At 35.6% G+C, this 25,000-nt stretch overlaps 2 protein-coding genes across 3 annotated transcripts; one reads left to right on the plus strand and one right to left on the minus strand.

Annotated features, from left to right (window-relative positions):
• The first annotated feature begins 4,407 nt into the window (after nucleotides 1-4,407).
• Nucleotides 4,408-8,177, plus strand: LOC129760708 (adenosylhomocysteinase). Its single transcript, XM_055758366.1, has 3 exons — nucleotides 4,408-4,692; nucleotides 4,780-4,970; nucleotides 7,031-8,177. Exons 1-3 carry the CDS (start codon nucleotides 4,668-4,670, stop codon nucleotides 8,111-8,113), a joined length of 1,299 nt encoding a protein of 432 aa, XP_055614341.1. The 5' UTR covers nucleotides 4,408-4,667; the 3' UTR covers nucleotides 8,114-8,177.
• Nucleotides 8,178-8,189: 12 nt separating this feature from the next.
• Nucleotides 8,190-24,837, minus strand: LOC129760709 (uncharacterized). Of its 2 annotated transcripts, XM_055758367.1 has the most exons (8): nucleotides 24,685-24,837; nucleotides 24,528-24,616; nucleotides 19,371-19,845; nucleotides 19,181-19,307; nucleotides 18,980-19,123; nucleotides 17,804-18,916; nucleotides 17,561-17,752; nucleotides 8,190-8,394 (listed from the first exon to the last, which is right to left on the minus strand). In XM_055758367.1, the coding sequence occupies exons 3-8, from the start codon at nucleotides 19,722-19,724 to the stop codon at nucleotides 8,231-8,233; spliced, it is 2,094 nt and encodes a 697-aa protein (XP_055614342.1). In that variant the 5' UTR covers nucleotides 19,725-19,845; nucleotides 24,528-24,616; nucleotides 24,685-24,837; the 3' UTR covers nucleotides 8,190-8,230. The 2 variants fall into 2 exon arrangements, with proteins under 2 accessions (XP_055614342.1, XP_055614343.1); XM_055758368.1 differs by lacking the exon at nucleotides 24,528-24,616.
• Nucleotides 24,838-25,000: the final 163 nt, after the last annotated feature.

The following is a 25,000-nucleotide window of genomic DNA, read 5'->3' on the forward strand; positions in this document are numbered from 1 at the left end:
TCTGGGACGGCGGAAATGCCAAAGTAGGCCACGGTCGCAGATGGCGGCTGTTCCCACTGGATTCCACCTGGGCAGACTCTGTTTTCCGCAATAACGGGAACTTGTTCGCTCGGCGAATGATCACGGCTAGTCAGAAATTCCGTCGATTCTCATCGCGTTGTCCGTCATCGTTCTCATTTCTGTTTCGCTACGCAACTGAACTTCGCGCTGCGGCTTCTCACAAAACAAGATTGTTGGGTGCGGCGCTTCCGTCAGCAAATGCAACATTAACATTCATTCACATATTAAAACCATTGACAAACCACTGTCACCAAGCAATTTTCGCTTTTAAACAACATCACTTATTCCCCAGAAGCGCTTTTCACTGTTTCTTTGATAAAATACAGGCAAAAACTTCAAGAAAACCACTTTTTTCTAACCAACCTTTGCGTCACCGAATAAAACACCTTCACAGAATCGACCGTTCGTCCATACTTTTCACTGGCGAATGAATGAACTGAAGACCCGCAAGCTTCAAAGAGGGTCTTCTTCTTCTTCTTCTTCGTTTTGACGATATGGCCAGTTCAAAGAGGGTCGACCATCTGGGTGAGAAAATAGACAGTTTTCATGCTCACTCGCTGCTCACGTCGTCTTTCGAAGGTTTTGTGTTGCTCACACTGAACAAAACACTGCGGAGGAAAAAGGACTTGCATGAACTTGTGTTCTTTCCACTCACACGCACGTGCAGATGGAATCCTACACCCACACACGGTCACACCAGGTGAATTCTCATGCCAGCTTGCTTGTGTGCGAGATGTAAAATTCGTTGAGAATTTTTAAATTGTAGTGCGGTGTGTACACGTGCAATTTGTTAATCAAACATCTTGTTTAGTTTTTCAATCTTCATCAATTTTCAACTGGTTAAAATTTATTAAAACTTATTTAATAAGTTTCAAAAACATGACATTATCAAACATTTAAAAAGGAAGGATTATTATCAAATTGTGTATGGGAGAGTGGGGAATCATGGGCCACTTTTTTTCGTTGTTCCATAACTTCGTTATTATAAAAGATAAATTGAAAATAAAATATGGTATGGTTTTCTACATTTTCAAGGTATCATAAGGTATTTTTTTAAATTTTATAATAAGTTATTTTCCCCAAATTCTGACTGTTTAAAAAAAAGTAATATTTTTTGGATTTTGAAAAATGGTGGGGAATCGTGGGCCATCAAATCCAAATTGACCAAATAACATGCAAAGCTTATGAGTTGACCCTAAACTGTGATTTCCTAATTCATTTCGTTATTTAAAAGCAATTTCAGATGGTGAAATAAAAAAGAGAGCTGTGTATGATCGCTAGATTCCAAAACCCGTTTTGGCAAAATTGCTTATATAGGATGGACAAAATATTTTTTATAACTCTTCATTTGGCATAAGAAAACTTTGCAGATAGGTAAAACGTATTTTAAGTTCTAAATGTGTATAAAAACATAAAAATATAGGTGATTCAAGATGTGTGGCCCACGATTCCCCACAAGCTATGATTTGCAAATTGGTTGCGTTTGTGTGACTTATTGATGTTTCATCAAAAATTCCTTTTCCACGTGAAAGATCATGACAAAACTAAGATCATAAGCGTATGAGCATATTTTTGTTATGCACTTCAGGTTCCCCATCGATGAAATTGGCGGGTGTTTTTTTAATTATGTAAGTAAATTTTTCTAACTTTTTTTAGCTTGATAAATAAAAGAAGCATATTATGCGTATTTCTATCAACAACATATAGGAATATATACTCACGCAAAGCGACGACGATGACAGTTGGTTTGAGATTTTTATCTCAACACACATCTGAGATATTAAAAGTGGCCCACGTTTCCCCATGGCCCACGATACCCCACTCTCCCCTACTATTTTCTAGAGCCCTTTTTTCTTAAATTGATTTTTTTTGGCTGATGTATCGATTTTTTTGGTAGATGTGAAATCACCTTCCAGTGCTTTTGCATATAGTTTGTTTAATTTATGAACGCTAACATCGGTAAAAAAATCTATTCGATAGAAAAAATCTATTTTCGAACACGCCATAAGTTCACAGTAATTTTCCCCATTGATAAACGTAATTTTCCGTGTCGAAGCAACATCGTCCGCGCCAGCTGTATGAGTATTGGTGAACAAACAAGTTCGATCTCAATTTGTTGACCACCCACCCACTCCCCCTTATTCGATCAAACGTTCATAAATTTATTCATTTTCGCTTCATCACTCGCATTCTCACTCTGCTGATTTTCTCGCCACAGAAATTCACTCACACGCTTGCTTGAAATAAAAGGTAAAGATAGAATTTGTTTGAAATTATTTTGGTTCTGTTCAATGGAAGAAAAACCAAATTCGGAGTCAATTGTAAAGTGTTGCGAGTTTTTTTTAATTGTTAGAAAAGTTTTTTTTCGAAAAATCTTTATCTCCATCTTTTTTTAGAATAACAATTAATTAAATTACTAAAAAACTCACGGCAATAAAGTGGCTAAGGAAAAGGCAAATAATTATATCGAAAATGCTTAACATTCTGTAATGTAAAAGTTCCGCATCGTCTTGAAAATATTAAAGAAACAACACCGGGAGTTTTTTTTCTCCAACAACAATAATTGTGATTTCAAGTAGTTAATTAAAAAATGTAAAACATATGATATTATTTAACAATAAATTTGGATTTATACTGTGCTGTGGGTATGAAAAGATGCCATAATTGAAGTTTTGCAACGTTTAAAGCTTTTCAAATCAGCTGCTTAAAATTTTTATTAAATACGCCACTTGGAATTCGTGTTACGGTGCGGTGCGTATCGGAGAGTCGTCAAATTTGTTATATTCAAAGCTTTTTGCAGCACAACTGATTTTGTGTCTTTATTTTCTTTATACAAGAGATAAATAATTTAAATAATGTTTCCTTTTTTACAAATCTCGCGTGAGCTTTCATTATGTCGAATGAAACAAAATTTGAAAAACTGAGATATTCACTAAAAAAGCTTCATTATAACATTATCTACCTATGTGATTGATAAAACAATCAATTTAAACCCTTTTAATATATGAAATTTAAGGCTTCCAAAATGACGAATGAAACAAAACCTTGATTGCCAATTTCAATGTTGCTTACGTCCCTTCTTCCAAACGGCGAATGTGCAGAGGAAGAAAAACCTAGCACATTCGCTACGGATTCCATGAGCAAAAAAGTGTATACAGATAGAGGTTATCAGAATATCAACCTGGCAATGAATATTATTTCAGATTCTTGTTTTCAAGCGTTCTTAAATCGATACTCAAGCAGGCTTTCGAACGCTGTAAAATAATGTAGCAAGGAAAAGAAACCGAACAGCAGCAGTAGCAGCAAACCTAACAACTAACAGCAGCAGGCTAATCGGCAGCAGCATCACCCAATCACCCGATTCACACTTTTATTACGCATTCACTAATAAATTTACCGCTACACACGACAACTCACTAAGTTAACATTCACTATGCCAAGAAAATTTAAAATTTACCGGTAATTGCCTCGGAAACATTTGGGCGTAAGTGCAAGTTGAACGAATCAAAGGACGAATGAGACAAATTTCCCCTCCAGCTGATCGGCATCAGAAAGCTGATCAGCAGCAGCGAGCTGGTTTGACCGATGGCGCACCCGATTCACACATTTCATTATGCATTTACTCACCAATTTACCGCTACACTAGATATTTCACTTATGAAACAGCCACTACGCCGAGAAAATTGAAAATTTCCCATAGTATTTGCATCAGAAACATTTGGGCGTAAGTGCAAGTTGAACGAATCAAAGGACGAAAGAAAAGAGACGAATGAAACAAATTTCCCCTCCAAATGACGAATGTGTTCAGACGTATGAACGATTTATGTTTGAATATGTCGTATGTTCCTATATGATTAAAAAATAGCTCTAAAAATTGCAAAAATATAAATTCATAATGTGAAACATCTGACACAATTAGTTTCCATGGATATTGCGTATTTTTTTAAGGGTTATCGGCTAAGGAATAAAAATAGGATTTGAAAAACACTCTTCAAATTTCAGAAGCGTTTTTCTCGGTTCGGTGTTTCTGTTTCATTCGACGTAATGAAAGCTCACGCGAGAAATATGGATTTTGGAGAAGACAATTAAGTATTTTTTGTGAAGAATAAGCTGTAACAGGCATTAAAATAAGTGTCTCTTAACCAAAAACTTTCAGCAATTTACTAGATAGCAGAATAAACACCACATTATTATGTATTTGTCGGGTCTCACAATTTTTTTAGTCCGCATGAAGTCGCTCAATGGAAAAACAATTAAGAAACTGGCTCCACTGTTTAATTTTACGCATTTTATTCAAGCTCATATTTCATTGACTTAAATTTGGGTATTCTACGTTTACCGTGCTTCAATGTTTGTCAAAAAAATCGCACCACCGGCATCTCGCAACGAAATCGGAAAAGGCGGCGCACGTTTTTTCGGCAGAGATAAATCGGTTCGTCTGCCGTTCTCGTCCGTACGCAAGTTTACTGACAAATTGTTATCAGCCGTGTTTTCTGTTGGCCGTTTGAGTGTCGACAATCGGATCCTCAGCCATTCAAACGTTTTTCAGCTTTCGAAGCGTTCGGGTTTTCAGTTTCGTTGCTCCAGTTCAATTCAGCTCAGCCAAGATGTCCAAACCAGCCTTTAAAGTCGGTAAGTTATTGGGGACTATTTTTAGAAACTAAGAAATGCGTTTTGTGCTTTATTTGAACAAAATAGTAATCCGGTCCCCCGTTTTAGCCGATATGAGTTTGGCCGACTTCGGTCGGAAGGAGATCATGCTGGCCGAAAACGAGATGCCCGGGTTGATGGCCTGCCGGAAGAAGTATGGCCCCGCGAAGGTTCTCAAGGGTGCCCGCATTGCCGGCTGTCTGCACATGACCATCCAAACGGCGGTGCTGATCGAAACTCTGGTCGAACTGGGAGCTGAGGTAATTGCACAATATGGTTAACATTTGTAGGGTTCTAGATTAGTTGAAAGTTTAAACTCGAATTAAACTGCAAAACATGTTATTCAAAATCCGGATCACGTCATGTTTGCGACACGTGTCTCCTTAGCCAGAACAATTGTGAGCGATACTTTTGGACAACAACAATACGCGATACAGATAAGCTTCGGAGCGATAACCTTGACCTGAGCATTTGTTAGCATCTTTTAGAACTTCCTTTCAAATCTTCCCATGGGGGTTCGTTCAGTGTCAATGGCTTGGCGTTATTGCGTCATAAGGTGGGACCATTTTAATAGTATTCACATTTAGCGTTGCTTTCAATATTTTTTTCAAATTAAAAATGTTGAAAGATCAGTGATTGAAGGGCTTAGTAACAAAGAGACATTTTTTCAATTCATGCATTTCAAAGACAAAAAATAGATTCTAACGACAAGAGTTTGTTATGTTCTTGTTTTTCAAACTAATCGTCTCCGAACCCTTTTTTTTTTTGTTTCGATTATAGTAAGCTTGCCAGATTACCCGGACTTGCCCGGATATTTGACGCAAAATTTGTGAGATGTCCGGTTGCCCGGACTTATTATAATATTATTATAATTTTGATTTGTGCGTCAAAAACGAGTTTAATAAAAATAATTATGACTGACTTTTTGGATGCCGGAAATACGATTGGAAATCTTCTGATTTGTTTTTATGATAAAATGAAGCTTCAAACGATTTTCTTCTCAATTTTGGTTGAATGATTTCTGAGATTTGATCAAATTCGCCCGGATATTGCCTGATTTTTGGGTTGAAAATTTTGACATCAAATAACCGGATATTGCCAAGTTTTAAAACAAAAACCCGGATTTTTCCGGCCCGGACGCGTGTGCGAAAAATTCTGGCAACCTTTGATTACCTGTAGTAGGTATATCACTCTTGCAGTTGGCGGACAGATATTGAAAAACTTACCTGCTACAACTGTGTTTGATGTTAACTCTTGGGCTCAAAAAACAACTGACCTGCCAACTAAGCTATATCACGGACCTCATCAAAATTGTAAACCAATGGAATATTGCTAGTTCTAGAAGTTTTGTTTGGTTTATCAGACATAATTACCTGCTGTAGTAAATTTTAATTTTTGAATCAACAAAAGTCCCTCTTTGAGATTGCTTGATGTTGCGCAGATTTCTCAATTCCCTGCTTTGATGCTCAGAACACAAACAAATAGCAAATTTTTATGTTCTTATCAGTTCATTGCATCGGTGGCGATGATAGCTCATATAAGTGATCGAGTTGTGTTTTTTTTCGAAATTTGTTTGCTTCTTAAATATTGAAATTGAAATTGAAATAGTTGTTTAATGTAGCAAGTTGCAAAAAGTGATTTTTTTTTCAGCACGAGTCGTAAATAATAGGGATATGGATAATAACGTCGTTATGTCGTAAGACGGAATACTATGTAAATAAAAATAATAATGGATAATAACGTCAAAAACTTGTAGAAAGCGAGTTTTGAAACGAGTTGCATATACAATTTTATGCAATTTCGTAATTCCCTTGAAAATTTATTATTTAACCTACAAGAAGCGCATGTCAATAATTAATGAAATGTGGACAACCATGTCAACGACTGAAAACTAAAGATCAATAGCACTATCGATAATCTTTTTAAGTGTTGAAATGTTTACTTTTCATAACTGAATTGCATAAAATATGTTTTTTTTAAATAATTTTGTTTACAGTACAATTATTTACAGTATATTTTCGTAATTCAGTAAATGAATGAACGGAATAGTTATAGCTAAGCTTGTAACACGTTCTTTCTATTCCGACATTTATAAATTTAATTCATAATTTTAAATCTTTATGGGCATGATTTGTTTGATTTACGATTTTTCTTTGTACTAGTTTTTTTTTTATGGCATTCGTGTCGAGGTTTGTACTAGTGGTTTACCTATAACTTACATCAAATTTTCTTCTTTGGATGCTTAATTTTTTTTAAATAAAACAAACACCGGCTGATTGTCTTGTTTATTCATCTTAATTTTTATTTCTCCCCTCACCAGGTCCAGTGGAGCAGCTGTAACATTTTCAGCACCCAGGACCATGCGGCCGCAGCCATCGCCAAGGCGGGCGTTCCGGTGTACGCGTGGAAGGGCGAAACCGACGAGGAGTACCTGTGGTGCATCCGGCAAACTCTGGTATTTGCGGACGGGCAGCCGCTGAACATGATCCTGGACGATGGCGGAGATTTGACCAATCTGGTGCACACCGAGTACCCGCAGTACCTGAAAGGCATCAAGGGTATTAGCGAGGAGACGACCACCGGGGTTCACAATCTGTACCGGATGCTGAAGGAGGGCAAACTGGGTGTCCCGGCGATCAACGTGAACGATTCGGTCACCAAGAGCAAGTTCGATAATCTGTACGGATGCCGCGAGTCGTTGATCGATGGCATCAAGCGTGCGACCGACGTGATGATTGCTGGCAAGGTTTGCGTCGTTGCCGGATACGGTGATGTAGGTAAGGGATGTGCCCAAGCCTTGAAGGGCTTCGGTGGGCGAGTGCTCATTACCGAAATCGATCCGATCAATGCTCTGCAAGCCGCGATGGAAGGTTTTGAAGTTACAACGATGGAGGAAGCTAGCAAGGAGGCGCAGATATTTGTGACCACAACTGGATGTACCGATATCATCATGGGAGAGCACTTTTTGAACATGAAAGATGATTCGGTGGTCTGTAACATTGGACATTTTGATTGCGAAATCAACGTAGCTTGGTTGGAGAAAAACGCTAAGGAGAAGGTGAACATCAAACCTCAGGTCGATCGGTATCTTTTGCCAAGTGGCAATCATGTCATCGTGCTGGCTGAAGGCCGTTTGGTCAATCTTGGCTGTGCCACCGGTCATTCCAGCTTTGTGATGTCCAATTCCTTCACCAATCAAACGCTGGCCCAGATTGAACTGTGGACCAAACCAGAAGAGTACAAGGTTGGAGTTTATGTACTCCCCAAGAAACTGGACGAGGAAGTCGCCGCTTTACACTTGGACAAACTGGGTGTCAAACTGACAAAATTGAGTTCGAAACAATCGGAATACCTGAACCTACCCGTGGATGGTCCTTACAAGCCAGATCACTACCGTTACTAATAAATTTGGCCAAGCCAATCAAAGTTCTGCGTAAGAAATAAAGCATTTAATTTTTTATTGAAAATCTTATGTTTATTTTTTCTATCTGAAATATGATGACAGCCTTAGTTCGGTTACTTACGGGTCCTTGTTTGCAGAATCATCTTCGGGTATTTCATGAGATCGACTCTTCCTGCAGCCTAAATAGTACATTTCAATGATCCAGAATATTGCTGTTGTATAGGTGGCGATATTGAGGCAGTGAAGCGTTATTGTGTAGTTTGTCCGATCCCGAATAAAACCTGCAGTGAACAAAAATGAGTTTGACACGGAACGCAACCAAAACGTAAAATACAATAAAATTTAATATTTAATATCTATATGATATATTGGGGTTGATTCGACACGGCACGTTATGTTCAATTACAAATGTTAGCGTACAGGTTCAATGTGGACAAAAAACTGGGAATAAACATCGTCCAAGAAATTTGGTGAAGGTGAAAATTTCTGCCAAATATAAGAACTGCTAACATAAGAACAGAAATTTTCAGATTGTATTGAAAGAAATCGTTACCTGTTTCAACATTTTTGCTTAAAACTGAAACACTTTGCATTGATAGGATTTACAAGAACCAAGTTCCCAAGCAACGAAGGAACATATTAGCCGAATACATTTTGCAGATTGGCCCAAAAACTGGACTGTACGAAATTGCTGCTTATTGAGGATTGAAGGGGAAAATCGGAATTTCAAAATGTTTAAAACGTTGAGATCTAGAGTTATTTCGAGTAAACAAATAGGACATTCTTTGGCTTTTTTATTTGTCTAATTACGGATTTATATAGACTGTCAGATAATGATAAAGTTACAAAAATAACAAAATGGCAAAAACTATAAAATGTTATAAAAATTACAAAAACTAAAAGAATTTCAAAAACTGTAAAAATGACAAAAATTATGAAATGTTTAAAATTTTCCAAAAATAAATCATTGAGAAAATTACTAGAATAACAAAAATTACGAAAATTGCAAAAATTAGAAAAATGTCAATTATGAAAAATTCAAAAACTATATACTTACCTAAATCATAAAAGTTACACAATGTAGGCACAGAAATTACAAAATAAACGCAGAGGATAAAATTATTAAAAATATTAAATTTAAAAAAAAACTTAAGTATTAAGCTAAGCAAACAATTGTAAAAACACAAAAGAGTTTGGCTCCATAAAATCTGAAAAAAAGAGTCATTTTAAAAAAGATTTACAATAAAAAACCTTCAATAACAAAAACGGCAAGAAAAGATAGACAAAAATGACAAAGAATATACAAGAAATTATAAAAATTATAAAATTTACAAAAATAACAAAAATTCAAAAAAAAAATTAAACTACAAAGATATAAAAAAGACACAAATAACAAAAAAAAATTAGAAAAATGATAAAAGTTAAAAAATTTACAACAATCTGAAAATCTCATGTTAATTTTTTGAGACGAATGACGAAAATTACAAAAAATACAAAATTTACATAAATAGCTAAAACGGAAAAATACGAAATTTGGAATATAGAAAAGTTCAAAATAACAAAAATACAAAATATTCAAAAATTACTATTTTTAAAAAACAAAAAATATAACTAATTAGAAAGTTACAAAAAATGATCTAGACCTAAGCAAATAAAACGAGTTTGGCTCCTTAAAGCTTAAAGGTATGAGCAGTTTCAAATAAAGAAATTACAGAAAAATGCTACAAAAAACTACAAAAAATCCAAAAAAATAGAAAAATTACAGAAACTACAAAAGTTACAGAAGTTACATTACAATACCTAATTACAAAAAAAAAAAAAAAATTACAAAAAAGACAAAATTTCATCAATGACCAAAATAAAAATTACAAATATTGAAATAAAAAATGAAAAAACATAAAAATTAAAAATATTTAAAAAAAAGTCTCATAAATGAAAAAATAAATAAAAAGAATAGGTACACAAATAAAAAAAATAAAATTAATGACAAAAATACGGAAAATTGAAGTGAAAAAAAAGAAAACAAAATTCATGAATGACAAATTGGCAAAAATGACAATAAAAACATTAATGATATATATGAAAAATAAAAGTAGCAAAAACAAAACATGAACAAAACAGAATTTTCAAATGATCGAGTGACTGTAATTTGGAAAGTGGCAGTCGTATTAAATAATATGTGACAAAAAAGTTTCAATGATAACTCTGCTAAAAGATCTGGAGCTCGGTAGTTATTACCGAAAGTCCGAAATATTCACAGAATAATAACTAGACAATGGTTACCAATTCAGCGGTTTTATCAGCGAACGTTCGTTAATATTTCATAAATAGTTTGGGAACACGACTGACTGAATATTTTTACCGAACAAACGATAAATTTTACCGAACAAACATGAAAGTTCGGTAAATTCTTGTACATAGAAAGCATCTATTTATTTGAAAGTTAGAAAAAAGTCGATGTTTGACCATTTTTTTTCTGCATAATGCTCTTTCAAGTAATTTCATTTGACACACATCTTTTTAAATGTTTCACGATTTCGATGATAAAGCTTTTTCCAACCATCCATTGCCACCCTAATGCCCATTCATTGCATTGAATTGCATTTATGTTTTATGTTTTTCCCGCTCTCTTTCTCTTTAGGGGAAGCTTTGTGCTTCAACTCTCTCAACTCAAGCAAAGCAGATGAGGAAAACGAGGAAAATTATGTTGCTTTGTGTTGATTTTCTCTCTTCCGGCAGAGAAGAGCGATCGAAGACCGTCTTTTGTTTGGGAAGTTCAGCTGCTAAAGGGGAGTTGGGAGTTTGGTTCATGACTTGCAATCATGTTGTTTTTACTTTTCTTAAATGTTAATTTAGAATGGATCGAATTTACAAAAAATGAAAACTTTTTTAAATGTGTTTGTGCATAACGAATAGAATAAAATCTACGTCCGTTCAAGAATGTTGATTTTGAAACTTGTAAATTATTTCGAAATCACTGCTAGATGAATTAGCAAAAATTATTTTTTTTTTCAGTACTTTGTTCCGCAGACATGCAAGTGCGCTCTTCTTTAAGTCGATGGTGGGTGGGTGTGGTTGAGCTGGGTTCAATTTTGTGAGAGTACTGTCGGTACGCTAAAGGAGTCGGTCTCAATCAGCTGATTCGTTCGGCAGCAAAAGCGTCGTTGTTTGTTCCCCTCATCAGTCGTTGGTCGTTGTCGTTGTCCAAAACTTGAGAACAAATATATCGAAAACGAGGACGTCGTCGCGTGCCTACAGACAGTTGAGGGCAGTGGAAAATTTCCGGAGTTTCGCTGTTGTTGTAGTTTGGTGAATGGATGCTCTTTTTTGTGAAGCATTTTGTTTGACTTGACTCTACTTGTGCGGATTGCAAATTCCACATTTCCAGTGCCAAATTGAAGAGTGTAAAGTGAGAGTTTATAAGCCATTAGCTGAGCTGTGATAATTATGTTTCTATTCGACGAAGGTGATGTAAAGCGTATACCTAGCCCTGCAATATCGTTGATAAATAATTAGGTAACCCAATGATGAGCAATGCTTTTTGTTGCCATCGAGGAGGGTGGTCATGAATCAGTGGCGAATTATTTTCGTAAACTAGGGAAGAAGAGTATCTACGTACGAGTGGAGTAAGAGGTTTAATTTTTTTTATCGAACCGAAAATGTTGCCGGATTGTGTTGAGCATTTCTTTCTGTCTTCTTCGTGTCTGAGCGTACTGCTGAGGTAAATGTACATTGATCCAACTTTGCTGGCTTCCAAACATCAAATGTACATAACGGGATAAGTGGTGTTGTTTATCCGAAAACAGCTTGTTTTTAGGAAACTTTGGGTAAGTATCTTAAAAAAATTAATGACTCATAGAATCATCAATGAAATTATTTCACAATTGATTAATTTATTTCACAATATTTACTATTTAGTATCCCGAAATTACCCTTTACTTCTTCTAAAGGGCGAACATGAGATTATTGCGACACCGAATATATCATACCAATTTTCTTATTATGTTTAGAATCAAACCTAAATTTTAGGGTAGTTTTATACACACACAGTAAATTTTTGCCTCGATTTCCAGCAAAAAAATTGCTGGAAATGTTCAGCAATCCAATTTTTTGCTGGAAACCAGCAGGATTTTTCAGCATTCGGTTGTGTTCTTGTCATTTTAGCTGAAAATCCAGCAATCGGATTTCAAATTGCTGGACTTTCCAGCAACTGATCTAGTTTGCTGGAAAATCAGCAATCGAGTTGTCAAATTGGAGTCTGTTTGTTTTCGTACGCTGAAAAAGGTGAGAATTTATTTCACGAACTTTGAATAGATTAATCAATTATTCTTATTTTCCTCTATATCATAGCAACCTTGGTCTGCAGACATCAAGTCAAGGGTGAGTTTTCATTGGATAGGTAGATATTTCATGAAAGATACTAATCAAAACTTTATTTCAGGTGGTCAACACTTTGGTACAAAACTTCCACCCCAGAGCAGAGCCGGTGCTGGTATATTAAAAAAATGTATAGTTTTGTCAAATAAATACCTACATAATTGAAAAAAATGGAATAATTCTCATTTATTGGTCATCATAGGCACAGCCAGTATTCAATACTTAACCCTTCGTTTCATAAAGTAACAAATTTGCAACAATTAATTAAAACTGTTCCAAATTTCGCATTTAGCATAAAAGTCTGATTTTTTTCGATGGAAATAGCATTTCTAACTTCAAGATCACGTCCAATTAGAAAAAAATGACTTTCAGTGTATATAGGTACAAAAAAGACCAACTTGAATCTGAAAAATATGGAATGTGGAAAAAGCCTTATTTTTCAAATTTTTGGCCTAGTCTAATTCACATTGAGAAATTTTTTTCGACTCAAAAAAAATATTTTCGTATTCTCACTAAAGTAATTCACATAATATACACAAATTGAGGATTTTTTTTTGTTTTTTCTCTGATATAATGGATTTTCAATAATTGTTGCAAATTTGCAACATCATGCAACGGTAGCACCCTAGCTAATTATATGGGTTCCATAGTGTGTTTCCGAAAGTGTGTTTGTTTCGATTAACCGATGTTCGTTTATTTTTTACCGAAAAAATTACCGATCAGTTTACCGATTTACACATGTTAGGATTTCGGTAAAAAAATTACCGAACTCGGTAATTTTCGTTTACTGTGTGAATAGCCCTAATGTTACAATAACATTAAGTTAGGCGTTTTCGGAGCATGTTCAACCAATGCAATGTAAACAACTTTGGTATGAACAAAATAAGTTGCTTCCAAATGATTATAAATCCTAATTTTTTGTCAGAATCTTAGGTAAATTGCCTTTTATACAACACTTTTTTCGACTCAATTGACCCAAGTATATACAACGATTGAAGTTCTCTTGAGTTTTAAAATTATCAAAACAAATTTTAAATATATTTGTTATTGCACAAAGGTTTTTACGCGATATTAAATCCAACGTTTACATACGGGAAGATAGAAAATTGTTAGACAAAATGGTGACAAAATTTTTCCTAGAACATTTTTGTTTGAAAAATGCATACATACAGAACAGTGAAAAAAAAATCTCATTATTAGAGTTTAAATTCTTTTATATTAATAGTTATTCATTTCGCGTCATTACTTTCGAAAATAAGTACTGTAATCCGTGGTAATATTTATCAGTTTTTTCAATATTTTTAGATTAGTTTTTCTGTTAAGGAGAATGTGGCATGTTTCAAATTTTTAAAACCAGTACTGGACTCCTATGAACGTAAAACATGGTTGCAGAAACTTATTAGACTGTTTAAATTTGATTTAAAAATCGATTTCGTCTCTGTTTTGAATCTGATGCTTTGGGGTAACATTGGTCAGTCTCTATTTTCGACGGTTTTTACGAATTTCTTGATCATAAAGGATACAAAACACCTTCATAATATTTACAAATGCTAGTTTTTAAATTTTTCCTTGCTTTTTAAAGTTTTTTTTTTCAAAATCGAAAAAAGAGCTATTATGGTGCATACATTTAGGGGCAAAAGTTAAATTAATTGCTAAAAAGTTTGAGCTACAAAAAAACAAATTAAATTTTACCTTTACACATTCCTCTAGACCCTTCCACTATTTCAATTTTCTTTTTTTCTTCAAAATTTATCATTTGATAGGGTTCCTACCCATTTGTCCAATACGGGCTTACTCTTGGAAAATGACCTTATTTTTTAAATATAAAAAAATTATCACTAAATAACTTTAAAAATAGAACTATAAATACACATATACAAAGAAAAAAGTTGTTCTTTCTTTTTCATCAACCCGTTTGCTTAAAAATGCTTTTTGGTTTTATCAGGATAGCTGTTTGTTTTGGAGCCTTAGAAAACATAGATACATATTTTAGAATTTTAAAATTGATATTAACTAATAGAAAAAAAATTTCAAATGCAAACCAAATTTTGCCTATTTGATACTCAATAAATAGGCTTTCAAACGTAGAAAACAGTTTTCAAAAATTCAAACTTAAGACTGAGTAATTGATGAAAATGAGCAAAATTTTATTGTTGGTCAAAATTACCCCGGTGATCAAAGTTACCCCGTTTTACAGTTCTAAAAATGATAAGTTTTTTTTTATTTTTCAAAAAAAAATTAATGAAAAAATTTGAAGGCTTTATTTGAAATAGAAACTTGTTCCTGACTAAAAAATTCCGAATGATGATACTCTGATATTTCATTTCTGGATCAGCATTATGGAACTCTTTAAAGTTTCAATTCAGCAAAAGAATTAAGTGTAAAAATTTCAAATCCAAATTTTAGAAATGGTTTGTTGTTTTAAATATGTTTTTCATGTTCCGGAATGATGAGTTTCGAACATGTAAAATGAATCATATTTAAGTTTTAAATGCAAAACCAAGATTCGGATCAGGATTTTGTCCCAATGGTGAACCAAACAGAAGCTCAAGAATTATAAACAGGATTTAGAATCCACAATCCGGTCACAGGCAACAAATTAAGATTTATGAAAAAAATTGGTACCAGAGCATCGGAAATTATTCAAACTTTAGCTCACCAGATATTATTCCGCACTTATCCGGGCAGGGAAAATCTGGGCTATTTTATCTAAAAACCTAGCAAAAGCCGAGCATTTGATTTCGAAGTTAACAACCCACAATCTGGGCAATTTTCAAGCAAGTTTGGGAACTCTTCAATTAAAATCAAGAATTCGAAAATTTGTTTTCATCACATCAGCCAGTTTTTTTGGATAAACTTTGTTCAAAAAAATAGTTTTGGACGCTAAATACAAAATTGTTATCACGCAATTTAAATTTGCAAATAAGAAAAAACGTTCGGGCAATATCTGGGCCATCAGCCAACCTTAGTGAGTCTAATCTTTTTGAAAATTCGGAATTGGAGACTAAGGACTAAGGACTGTACCCAAATTTCATGCACCAAGTTATTATGTGAATAACTTTTGACTGTGTTTTTTGAGTACAGTCTTTAAGTTTCAAGTGAGAAATTTAAAAAAAAATCTTTAGTAGAATTGTGGACCTGGTATAAGATTTCCAGGTTTTGGTCTTAGTTCTGAGTCGAGATTGTTACTTTTGATTTACTTTAATCGTTCATCGAATTTTTATTATGAACTAGCTGATCCCATACGAACTCCGTTTTGTTTTGAACTTGCATTATGTCATGAATAGTTTGTATGAAAGTCAATTGCCTAACATTTTCCAGATGCACTTCCGAATTCATTGTTAAGTAATAGTTGCAAAAATATTGCACGATTACTTTTTTGTCGTCTGCTACTAAATTTGAAACCAGGAATCAGTTGACCGTGCCAAAAACCCCCGTGTATAAATGTTGCATAACAACGCAATTATTGCCAATCCGATGTCAAATAACGACGATATTGCAAAAATATTGAAAGGTTAATATGGATGACCCCCTTTGCCGGCGCCTTACACTAAATTTAATACCTGCTAACCCATTGCTCGTCCTTCAAAACTCTCGTGTACCAATTTTCTTCTGAATCCGATGTATAATAACGACAATATCGCATTAACAGTGAATAGTTAATATGGACGACCCCTTTGGCAGACCCCTGTTTTTAATTTGGATAAGTGAAACCAATTGTTTGTCCCTAATAACTCCTATGTGCAAATTTTCATTCCAATCCGACGCATAAAAACGTCAATATCACTAAGATATTGAAAAGTTTATATGGAAGACCCCTTTTGCCGGTCCCTTACACTGAATTTGATACCTCAAATCGATTGCATGTCACTTGAAACTATCTTGTACCAATTTTCAGCTGAATACGATGTATAATAACGCCAATATTGCAAAAACAGCGAACAGTTAATATGGACGACCCCTTTGGCTGACCCCTTACGCAAAATTTGACACCTGAAATCAATTGCCCGTCTTTCAAAACATTCCTGTGCAAATTTTCAACACAATCCGACAAAAAGTAACGTCAATATCGCAAAAACAATATTTGTCTTGTATGGACGACCCCCTTCAGAAGGGGTCATCCGAAAATCTGAAAACATTTTTCATCATTCCTGGTCCTAATGAGCATCAATGCCAAATTTCAGACCTCTAGCTCTTAAGACGGCTGAGTCTATAGGGGACAAACAAACAAACAAACAAACATACAGAAATTGCTTTCTATATATATAGATTTATTTTTTTTTAAATTTCGACCTTCAAAATAACTTATAATAAGTTATAACCCATTTAGCCACTTGTCCTCTTGGAGCACAAAAACAACATATTTGACTACAGATCGTCAGCCTCCTCAAGTACGACACATTAAATTTTCCAATTTTTTCTTCTTGTTTATCTCCGGAAAATACAGGCGAGACTTGACAACGAAAAGTTTCTGGTACGAAAGTGACAAGTGACCGCCAAAAAGTGCGTTTTGCAGTCCATTACGAAATTTGTCATGGAAATTAAGTCAGGTCTATTTATAAGTCAGCTAGACGAACTAGTCAGAAAAAATTTGCTCTTTATCAATTACCCTATTCATATTTTCGGATTGAGCTTGAAAAAACCACATTCCTCTTACTTCATGGAAAAAATAATTTTAACTTATTCAAATTTTAGCAAACTATTAGGTTTTCAATGCCTTCATAAACGATTTACTGTGTAAATATTGGTAGAATAATTGATTTCCAGCTGTTTTTGGGTCTCCCATTGTGACTTTTCTGGATTTTTCTCAATCCTGCCCACAAAAAATTGTTAATGAATTTCAGTATTGGACGCTATCTCAAAAACCACTTGACAGATTGTCACCAAATTTTGTACACATACACATTACATTGCTAGGTAGCTTCATTGAAAATTTCATCAATTTCCATGCATGCATTCTAAAGTTATTCACAAATCAAAGTATTGCATTTTTTTTTCGAATACACTCCTTAGGCAAAATTTGACAGAATATTTCGAGACATTTATTCATCGACATTGATTAATACTCACCAACTACGGGACCTACTATCAGATAGAAGAGTCCGGAGAACATCAACTGAATACCGGTAGCTCCAGGAAGTCTATCGAGTGGCACATGTGAGGGAATAGCCAAAGCCATAAAGACCGTTCGCAGTCCCTTGTTAAAGCCTATCCAGCATGCAACGGCTATGACTACCGGAAACGTGTGCCAATGAGCTAAAACTGTTGAAGATCCATTTTAATATAAGTGTTCAAATTATACTACAAACTTACCAATGCGCCCCATGGCCATGTTCATCACCCCGAACAAGAAAAAGGTCCTATTCTCCCATCCGATCTTGCCGGCAACAAACGGAATGAAGAATCGACAGAAAATGTCCATCGCTCCCAGCAGCGACATTACCAGGGCCACCTGTTCCTTTCGAAGGCCGAAGTCCCCTAGTATGAAGGGAGTCAGAACTGAAAAATTGACCTCGGCAAAGTTTGCCAGTGTGATACCAACCATAATGTTCACGTAGACCCAGTCCTTCAGAAGGTCCAGATCGAAGAACACGACAATCCGCTGCAGTAAAGTGAACTGGTCTGGGTGGTGTTCATCTGGAGGTGTTTGCTTTTCTTTAAGTAACGTTCTACGTTCCTCCTCACAAGTGCATCGACTTTCTGTTTCATGGTCCACTATCTGTTCTAGTTTACGGGACGCCAATTTGAGTACTTCTTTCTCCCGGTTAAAGGTATTCGGACGTTTCTGGTAACCTCCTGCCAACCGGTTGCTGTCCTTTTCTGCCTGATATCTTTTATCACTTATTGGTTTTGGTCCACGATCACCTGACAGCGATACTAAATTATTGGATGAAGGCCGGGTCGATGGTCCTACGCTCTTCTGAAGATTCATTCGAGATCCGTAATGGGATCGACCAGTGTTACCCGAGTACCAACCATCGTTGGCCCTGGATAGCATCGGGGTACCGGGATCGATAATCTCGTAACCGGGGGCACAGACATCGTCTGCATTGTACAGGTACTGACTGGAAAGAATACTGTGATCTTTCCTCAAGGGAGCAAATTGGCATAAACTACACTGTTTTATTTCGGGAAGCTCTTCTTTAGCTTCTTCTTGGGCAATAGCTCTAGGTACGGGTTTCGAATGCCACTCAACCGGTTGCAGAAGCATGGAACAAACAAAAGCATTCGTTGCAAAGCCGGCAAAGATTAGAACAGTGCCGTTGACACCGAACAGAGGCAGTAGGAACGTTATTACGTGAGGTGAAATGATAGGACCTAGAGCGGTTGCTGTCCAGGAAAACCCTGTTGCATAGCGGCGACGCTCTTTGAAGTACGTATTCAAGGCTAGAGAATTTGCTGAAGCAGTTATGCCCACTCCGGAACCTGAGAGGTAATGTTTTGTGTACAGATTTGTTGAAGTTTAATACGCTGAAAAGTATATCATACCGTATAATATGGAGAAAGTCAGCAAATAAACTATGAAGGAATCCGCTATAGAAGTTAGGCAAAGTCCTACTGTAACCAGAGTTGCACCGAACAGCGCCACCTGTCGATAGGTGAGTTGGCGAAACATGGGTCCATTTGCGAGGCCTAGAATGTTAAGGTTGTAGCACTTTTAGCCTAAGTTAATCTAACGCATTAACTTACCAACCATCGACATCAACGCGGCATTCGTGTTGATGATAGAAGTGATCTGTGATGAATTTATGCCTAATTGCGTCATTCGATCACGAAAGAGCAACCCAAACTGTTGCAGCCCAGGAAATGTACAAAGCTGTAAGCGGAATAAATTAAGCTTTATATAAATGAAGGCATTAAAACCGAATTTTGAACGTACATTAGAACAACCGGCAGCGATGACTACTACCCAGCCCCATCCACCGTCCGGAGGAACGAAATCCTGTCCTCTGGGCCCTGGAGGAGACTTGACCTTCCCATTTTTGCCATCATTAGCGGCAACACCACCCATGGCCGTTATCATCTGTTGTGGTTTGTCAGCAGTAATCGTCACCTGGTTGCAGGAGTAATCGTAATCTCCTACGCTATCATCATGAATACTACCGACTGACGTATGACGGTGGCTAGCTGCTGCCGCTGGTGTTGCAGAGTAAATATTGTTAGGTTTCTGTTTTGCATCGTTCTCTGTTGTTTCGACGCCGCCGCCGGCCGGTTCAACTGCCCCTGCTTTCATCTTGTTGTGATGACTCACACTGTTTATGGCTTTTACCCTTACTAGACTGCGTGGGGGAATTCTGCTTCGTGGTGGCGAATAAACGGGAAGCTCGTTTCACGTGTGCCTTTGAATATGCTTCCTAGAAAAGTATGGGATACATTAAGGTTTTTTTTACGCGGTATGAAAACCGTCGTTAATGTATAGGAAATGGAATACTTTCGCTCAAAAAATGGTTTTTATTCCCGAGTGCCGTGTAGAAGAACCGTATCCATGGCATGTTTGACAAATTTTGGAACCACTTTTTTCTGATTGAAAATACAGAGAATTACCAACTTGTGGTACGTCACCTTTACCATGTTGTTTTCATTTTATTTGTTGATATGTAAGCTTAAATGTTGTATAACTTTTATCTTTATCTGAAAATTCCAAGTAATCCATTGCATTGGTATGTAATTTACTATGTTGTGTAATGTTGTTTAACCAGTGTCTTTTATAACATTTATTTATAAACAGTAAAAGTGCACAAGCAGAAACCGGGATATTGAAATAAAAGTTACAATATCTGGCGTTCCCACTTATTTTTTAGGTTAGGCATTAGTGTCACTTAAGCAGGGGTCAGACCTTAGAATGGAAAGTAATACAACAGTTTCAATCAGTTATAGAATCAATGTCGTTTGGGTTGACCTTTCGAAAAAAAAAAAAAAAAAACATACTATGTGATGATCACTGATTTATGAGTTAGAGCTGCTTAATAGACGTATATAAATTAAAATGTGTCAGTTCAAATATTTGCGAGTTAACAATTTGATAACGCAGAATTCGTATGATTTCGTAATAATCAAGCGAAAAAAATTGTTCAATTCATGCAAATCATGTTTAACCTTCCAAAGTCGTTCGGGTCAATATGACCCGAAGCGCACATTCAAATCATCATAACTCTTCGAGAAAAAATCGCAAAAATTTGATTTTAAAAACCCCCCTGGGGAATCACGAAATACACAATCTGTAGTACCAGGCAACTTCTTGTGACCACCGGAAGTGCTCGCTCAAAAAAATCCGTAATTAGGCTGTTCGGGTCTATATGACCCGAGAGTTTGCGTAAGTTCCCCTGGCCACAAATATTGACCGATTTCGATGAATTTTAATTCATTGTATAGATGATTTATTCTAGTTCCTTAATATCGAAAGAATAAGTCGAAATATTTTACGAGATTCCCAGTAGCTGATTCCGAATGAAAAAAGTCCCGAAAAAGAGCTCTTTTTAGAATGCTTATAACTTGTGACAAATTCCAAATATTGTGCTGATTTTATAATATTTGGAATTGTCAAGAATAAATCTATCCATGGATATATAACTTTTTGGTGGCCCAAAGGAAGTTTTGGCCGCTATCCCGGAACTTCCGGTAGAAAAAATTCTTACTTCAAAAAAGTCACCCAATTTTTGCTTTGCATTGCTGTATCTCGCTTACCAATGAAGCGATTCTCTAAATTCCAATTTTAGTTTTTTTTCGTTAACCTTATTATTATTTTTGTAGAACATAGTTGGGGGTGCCCGAGAAATTGGAGAACGGTTGCCATGGACCGAGTGAATTTTAGGAATTATGTTCGTCAAGTTATGTCGTAAGACGGAATACTATGTAAATAAATAGTTGGTTCCTCAAAAATCTCAGTTGTTCAGAAAATGGTAATGAAACTCACATCTTTTTTGTCATTTTTCAAACTCCCCCTCGTGTCAGTGGTTTAACGGTATTTTGTTAGCGTGATTTCTCTAAAATTTGAAATCAAATTGGTCACTTTTTATATACCTAGAGATTCATTAGAATCTCCTCTTTCGATGGACATACTTTTTGTGTGGTGTTTTGAAAATTTGTAGCAACGTTTTTCGAATTTACTGGAAGCTGTCAGATTTCAACCAGTTTGGCCCACATTTTCAGCAGGTTGATGTACAAATCTCGCACCCCTCACGTAGCCGCGGGAGAAACAAATCTTTTAGCTCTCTTTTTGTCGCTCACCAAATCTACCACCCAACCCAGCAGCAGGAGGAACTGCCGTCTTGCCGTGTGGTTTGTTGATTGATTGTGCTGATGCTGATAACGAAATGAATTTTTTATTGTTGTAGGTATTGCTTGAATCATTTTTTGATATTTTATATTATAAATATTTTAATGGATGGGCAACATTTCTAAAGTTCACGTCAATGCTTTCAGATTTCAAATTTCAGATTTTGGATTTCAGATTCAGATTTCAGATTCAGATTTCAGATTCAGATTTCAGATTCAGATTTCAGATTCAGATTTCAGATTCAGATTTCAGATTCAGATTTCAGATTCAGATTTCAGATTCAGATTTCAGATTCAGATTTCAGATTCAGATTTCAGATTCAGATTTCAGATTCAGATTTCAGATTCAGATTTCAGATTCAGATTTCAGATTCTGATTTCAGATTCAGATTTCAGATTCAGATTTCAGATTCAGATTTCAGATTCAGATTTCAGATTCAGATTTCAGATTCAGTTGGCCACAGTTATGTATCGGAGAGCGTACCTACATGTTTTTTTTTAACAAAGTAAGCTTCGTCAGTAATGTCATTAGTTTCAACAAAAACTTCATATATGTATACATAATTCCATATCGTCAACGATTGCTACTTCGTGATTGAACGAGACCGTCAATTTGTTCAGGTGGTGTTTGGGATCGATTTTTAGATTTTTTTTTACATAAAGGAGATAAGCGCATAACGAGCACCCGGGGCATAATTAGCATTCCTCGTTTCTACAGAATTAAGTCATTTCCTAAATAAATTTTCATGAAGAACAGTGGCGTAGTTCCTATGGTATTATTTTTTCTCCAAAAAGCAATCTTCTTTTACACTTTTACAGAAAAATTTAAAAAAATCCAAGGTGGTGCTCAAGTGTCGAAAATATTATAGTTTTTTAGCACCGGAAAATAAGCTCATATGATTGTTAAATCATCTTGTATGCACTGCAACATGATATGCACATTGTTCTTCAGTTTTCACCATCATTTAATTTTTGATTTTTCATTAGGAATCAATTTTAAAACGCGTTTTTACTTTAACTTGTTGACACGGGGCATATAGGGCACGATTGATCGGGCACGATGAGCATTTTCTGCCGTAGAATCTAGCAGTGAATTCAATTCGATGAAGTCAACTGAATTATAGAGCCACGGCTTGACTGGTTTACATCTGACGTATTAGCCTATTGGTTAAGTTTCGGACAGGTAATCAAAAGACTCGAGTTCGATTCCTGGTTATGGTGATTTTTTTCATTTACCATTCATGATCGATTATTTTGATTGTTGCATTATACGGCTAGTAGCATCATCCGTCAAACAAATCACCAGAAACATAATGCATGAGTGTACGTAAATTGTTTGTATTCTATAGACAGGCATACATTATTTTGTTATTTCTTTGTTCAATGTACCTACGACTCACCGCTTAGTGCAAAATGCATCGATCATGAAAGGTAAATGAAAAAAAAAAAACACCTCGACCTGGAATCAAACTCGAGTCTTCTGATTACCTCTCCGACACCTAACCAATGGTTGAAACTAGTCAAGCTGTAGCTCTATAATTCAGTTGACTTCATCGAGTTGAATTCGCTGCTAGATTCTACGTAAGAAAATGCTCATCGTGTTCCGATTAATGGTGCTTATACTGCCCCAGTGAGTGTTCTCGTTATTCCCCTGCAGTGACTGATTTTCAACCTTTAGAAAAAAAATTGAAATACATTTTCAAACGGTTTTATCTACTTTTTCAAGTTTTAGCCCGTTGGGAAATAGGCTTTTTCAGTGTCTAAACACGAAACAACGAAGCGTCTCAAATATTATAGCTGTTTTCTATGGTTAATAAGCATCCTTCTTGAGGTTGCCATTATGCCCTTATCTCCCCTACTTTAACGTTCTAAAGAAAAATACAAATTATCGAAAAATATACGGAAAATGGCAATACACTGCAACTTAGAAGCGTGTTTTCTCGAAAACAGTTTTAGGCACTTACACCCCTTGAGCTCCAATGGCCTCAAATGATATGATTTGAAGATACCTTTGAGCAAATTTGAGAGCGTACATGCATATGTGCGTGCTTTTCTACTTCTAACTGTTCTTGAAAGATTTAGTCAAATAACGATAGAAAGAGGAAACTAACGAACATGATGTCAATCTGTCCTATTACCTAAATTCTACTCTGACATTTGAAAAACGAGAGATTGCTGGAAAGGTCATAAACAATTATAGAAAGGCGCCGAAAATTGCTCTCCGTCTTTATTTTCTGCGAAATTGGGCTACACGTGCTAGTAATCTTATCTCCTGTTATCATCCGATACCCTAGATCTGACAATAACCGAATCATCCAATGTAAATAATAAGAGACTTGACGAATGTATTATGAACATTGAACACTCAAACAGTTGGTTTAATAAATTAGCTGAAGCACTACTGGAAGAATCATAGTGATGAAACGAACCTGAAAAATGTGCCTGAAACTTTATGACAAAAATGTGCCTTGACGCATTCCAAACACTTGACCGTATCATCTAGTTTCAATCGTAAACTATTGACTGTAGCCGCTTTTTGTTATTACATATATGATGTCGGTTATTTTCGACGTTCTCTCTTAGTGAAATTTTTCCATTCACATATGTTGTTGCTGTACTTATGGAGTAGAAAATGATAATTTTTAAGTGCACTTTTATATGATTTATTATTGATTTGGTTATTTCACCACCACCAAGTTCTTCGCACTACAGAACAATTGATTAATTTTATAATATTTTTATTTGAAATCATCAAATTCACCTTTCTTTTGTTGAATGTGCCTTTTAAACATTAAAAACTTCAACGCTGACACAGCAGCATCACAAATGAACCATTTTTTTTATTTAAGCCTGGAGTACAAGTATAGTTGAATATTAATTTTGATATATTTTAAACTGTTAAACTAAATCGCGCATACTTTGTCGACTGAGTTTGTTCTAATGCCGTTTAAAAGTTGAATTCAACCTTTTCTAGGCGCACTTTATCCTAGAACCGATGTAGTTTCCTCAAGGATACACACGTCACCTTGAAGCGCGATATAATTTGTTGTAACGTCCGTAACGAGCCCGAGTCAAGTGCCGACTGAAAGCAGGAATTATCACTCGCCGATAATTGTTGAAGAGTCGCTAGTTGTAAAAGTGCAATCATTAAAAATCCTACTATCAAGCAACCATCATCATTATACAATATGGCTGCAATTAGGCCTGTCAATCGGGGAGCAAACATTGTCTCCC

This window comes from Uranotaenia lowii, unplaced genomic scaffold (assembly GCF_029784155.1).
Source record: "Uranotaenia lowii strain MFRU-FL unplaced genomic scaffold, ASM2978415v1 HiC_scaffold_737, whole genome shotgun sequence".
In the NCBI taxonomy this organism is placed as follows: Eukaryota; Metazoa; Arthropoda; class Insecta; order Diptera; family Culicidae; genus Uranotaenia; species Uranotaenia lowii.